Here is a 3,754-nt window from a genome sequence, read left to right on the forward strand (position 1 = left end):
CGTTCCTCCCTCCCTCCATTCCTCCCTCCCTCCCTCCCTCCATTCCTCCCTCCCTCCATTCCTCCCTCCCTCTGTCCCTCCCTCCCTCTGTCCCTCCCTCCCTCCCCCCCTCCCTTCCTCCCTCCCCTCCATTCCTCCCTCCCTCCCGCCATTCCTCCCTCCCTCTGTCCCTCCCTCCCTCCCTCCCTCCGTTCCTCCCTCCCTCCATTCCTCCCTCCCTCCCTCCATTCCTCCTCCCTCCCCATTCCTCCCTCCCTCTGTCCCTCCCTCCCTCCCCCCCCTCCCTCCCTCCATTCCCCGCCATTCCTCCCTCCTCCCGCCATCCCTTCCTCCCCCTCCCCCGCCATTCCTCCCTCCCGCCATTCCTCCCTCCCTCCATTCCTCCCTCCCTCCCGCCATTCCTCCCTCCCGCCATCCCTCCCTCCCTCCCTCCATTCCTCCCTCCCGCCATTCCTCCCTCCATCCTGCCATTCCTCCCTCCATTCCTCCCTCCCTCCATTCCTCTCTCCCTCCATTCCTCCATTTCTCCCTCCCTCCATTGTGTGTGTGTGTGTGTGTGTGTGTGTGTGTGTGTGTGTGTGTGTGTGTGTGTGTGTGTGTGTGTGTGTGTGTGTGTGTGTGTGTGTGTGTGTGTGTGTGTGTGTGTGTGTGTGTGTGTGTGTGTGTGTGCGTGCAGCTGTTCTCTATCCATCGTGCAGTAAACAGTCTGCAGTCACAGCGTGTGGGAGGAGCCATGTCAAGGTCATCAGGCCCTTCACCGCTGTTGATGATAGGGAGCCCCTCTTCCAGCCAGCCCTGTGTGTGTGTGTGTGTCAGGGTCCAGTCTGTGCAGCGCTACCTTGACTGAAGGGGGCAGAGACGGGAGGGTAGCAGCAGTGGTGCCCCCCCGTGGCTTAGTAACTGGTACCAAATGGTGCCTCCTCTCCTAAGTCTTGGTCTCGGGGCACCTCATGGTGTGATGGAGGACAGGGGGAAGGGGCGGGGTCTCGGGGCGGGGTCTCGGGGCACCTCATGGTGTGATGGAGGACAGGGGGAAGGGGCCAGACAGCTGTCTTCTGTCAGTGGAACCTCAAAGATCACCCCCTACACCTCCACACACCTTTCCCAGGCAGGAGAAAACTTGCTGGGACATATTTTATTAAACGAACATGTGGGTCCTTGAACAGGGAAGTCCGGAAGTCACAGACTCCAGAAGTCTTGGAGAAAGTTTTGAAAGAAAAAGAAAATGGAATTCACTGAACTTCTAGTCAATCATTATTAAGTTATGATTAACCGGAGCGGGGGAACGGCATCACAAGGAACACAACTCTCCAGGAATACCCCTGTCTTCATTATACCATCAAACAGGCAGAATACCCCTGTCTTCATTATACCATCAAACAGGCAGAATACCCCTGTCTTCATTATACCATCAAACAGGCAGAATACCCCTGTCTTCATTATACCTTCAAACAGGCAGAATACCCCTGTCTTCATTATACCTTCAAACAGGCAGAATACCCCCGTCTTCATTATACCATCAAACAGGCAGAATACCCCTGTCTTCATTATACCTTCAAACAGGCAGAATACCCCTGTCTTCATTATACCTTCAAACAGGCAGAATACCCCTGTCTTCATTATACCATCAAACAGGCAGAATACCCCTGTCTTCATTATACCATCAAACAGGCAGAATACCCTGTCTTCATTATACCATCAAACAGGCAGAATACCCCTGTCTTCATTATACCATCAAACAGGCAGAATACCCCTGTCTTCATTATACCATCAAACAGGCAGAATACCCCTGTCTTCATTATACCATCAAACAGGCAGAATACCCCTGTCTTCATTATACCATCAAACAGGCAGAATACCCCTGTCTTCATTATACCATCAAACAGGCAGAATACCCCTGTCTTCATTATACCATCAAACAGGCAGAATACCCCTGTCTTCATTATACCATCAAACAGGCAGAATACCCCTGTCTTCATTATACCATCAAACAGGCAGAATACCCCTGTCTTCATTATACCATCAAACAGGCAGAATACCCCTGTCTTCATTATACCTTCAAACAGGCAGAATACCCCTGTCTTCATTATACCATCAAACAGGCAGAATACCCCTGTCTTCATTATACCATCAAACAGGCAGAATACCCCTGTCTTCATTATACCATCAAACAGGCAGAATACCCCTGTCTTCATTATACCTTCAAACAGGCAGAATACCCCTGTCTTCATTATACCATCAAACAGGCAGAATACCCCTGTCTTCATTATACCATCAAACAGGCAGAATACCCCTGTCTTCATTATACCTTCAAACAGGCAGAATACCCCTGTCTTCATTATACCATCAAACAGGCAGAATACCCCTGTCTTCATTATACCATCAAACAGGCAGAATACCCCTGTCTTCATTATACCATCAAACAGGCAGAATACCCCTGTCTTCATTATACCATCAAACAGGCAGAATACCCCTGTCTTCATTATACCATCAAACAGGCAGAATACCCCTGTCTTCATTATACCATCAAACAGGCAGAATACCACTGTCTTCATTATACCTTCAAACAGGCAGAATACCCCTGTCTTCATTATACCATCAAACAGGCAGAATACCAGTCTTCATACCATCAAACAGACAGTTTACCCCTGTCTTCATTATACCAAACAGGCAGAATAGACAGTTTATAATGTAGACCAGACCAGACCAGACCAGACCAGACAGTTTATATCCAGACCAGACCCAGACAGACCCAGACCAGAGACCAGACCAGACAGTTTATAATGTAGACCACAGACCCAGACCAGACTAGACCAGACCCAGACCAGACCAGACCCAGACTAGACCAGACCAGACCAGACATTTTATAATGTAGTACAGACCAGACCAGACTCAGACAGACCAGACCCAGACTAGACAGTTTATAATGTATTACAGACCAGACCAGACCCAGACTAGACAGTTTATAATGTAGTACAGACCAGACCAGACCCAGACTAGACAGTTTATAATGTAGTACAGACCAGACCCAGACTAGACCAGACCCAGACTAGACAGTTTATAATGTAGTACAGACCAGACCAGACAGTTTATAATGTAGTACAGACCAGACCAGACAGTTTATAATGTAGTACCAGACCCAGACTAGACCAGACCCAGTTTATAATGACCAGACCCAGACCAGACCAGACCCAGACTAGACCAGACCAGACAGTTTATAATGTAGTACAGACCAGACCCAGACTAGACCAGACCCAGACTAGACAGTTTATAATGTAGTACAGACCAGACCAGACCCAGACCAGACAGTTTATAATGTAGTACAGACCAGACCAGACCAGACCAGACAGTTTATAATGTAGTACAGACCAGACCCAGACCAGACAGTTTATAATGTAGTACAGACCAGACCAGACAGTTTATAATGTAGTACAGACCAGACCAGACAGTTTATAATGTAGTACAGACCAGACCAGACCCAGACTAGACCCAGACTAGACAGTTTATAATGTAGTACAGACCAGACCAGACAGTTTATAATGTAGTACAGACCAGACCCAGACCAGACAGTTTATAATGTAGTACAGACCAGACCAGACCAGACTAGACAGTTTATAATGTAGTACAGACCAGACCAGACTAGACAGTTTATAATGTAGTACAGACCAGACCCAGACCCAGACAGTTTATAATGTAGTACAGACCAGACCAGAGAGTTTATAATGTACCAGACCAGACCAGACAGTTTATAATG

General features: G+C 48.4%; 1 protein-coding gene across 4 annotated transcripts; it reads right to left on the reverse strand.

Annotated features, from left to right (window-relative positions):
* Positions 1 to 855: 855 nt before the first annotated feature.
* On the reverse strand, positions 856 to 2,534 carry LOC127911815 (uncharacterized). Of its 4 annotated transcripts, none has more exons than XR_008079468.1 (5): positions 2,345 to 2,534; positions 2,237 to 2,308; positions 2,093 to 2,200; positions 1,769 to 2,056; positions 856 to 1,445 (listed from the first exon to the last, which is right to left on the reverse strand). XR_008079468.1 is itself a non-coding variant. In XM_052479684.1 (5 exons), exons 1-5 carry the CDS (start codon positions 2,517 to 2,519, stop codon positions 1,258 to 1,260), a joined length of 903 nt encoding a protein of 300 aa, XP_052335644.1. In that variant the 5' UTR covers positions 2,520 to 2,534; the 3' UTR covers positions 856 to 1,257. The 4 variants fall into 4 exon arrangements, 1 of the variants encoding a protein (XP_052335644.1); XR_008079466.1 differs by having other exon boundaries at positions 1,733 to 2,056; XM_052479684.1 differs by having other exon boundaries at positions 1,697 to 2,056.
* Between the last annotated feature and the right edge of the window lie 1,220 nt (positions 2,535 to 3,754).

Source organism: Oncorhynchus keta, chromosome 25 (genome assembly GCF_023373465.1).
Source record: "Oncorhynchus keta strain PuntledgeMale-10-30-2019 chromosome 25, Oket_V2, whole genome shotgun sequence".
Classification (NCBI taxonomy): domain Eukaryota; kingdom Metazoa; phylum Chordata; class Actinopteri; order Salmoniformes; family Salmonidae; genus Oncorhynchus; species Oncorhynchus keta.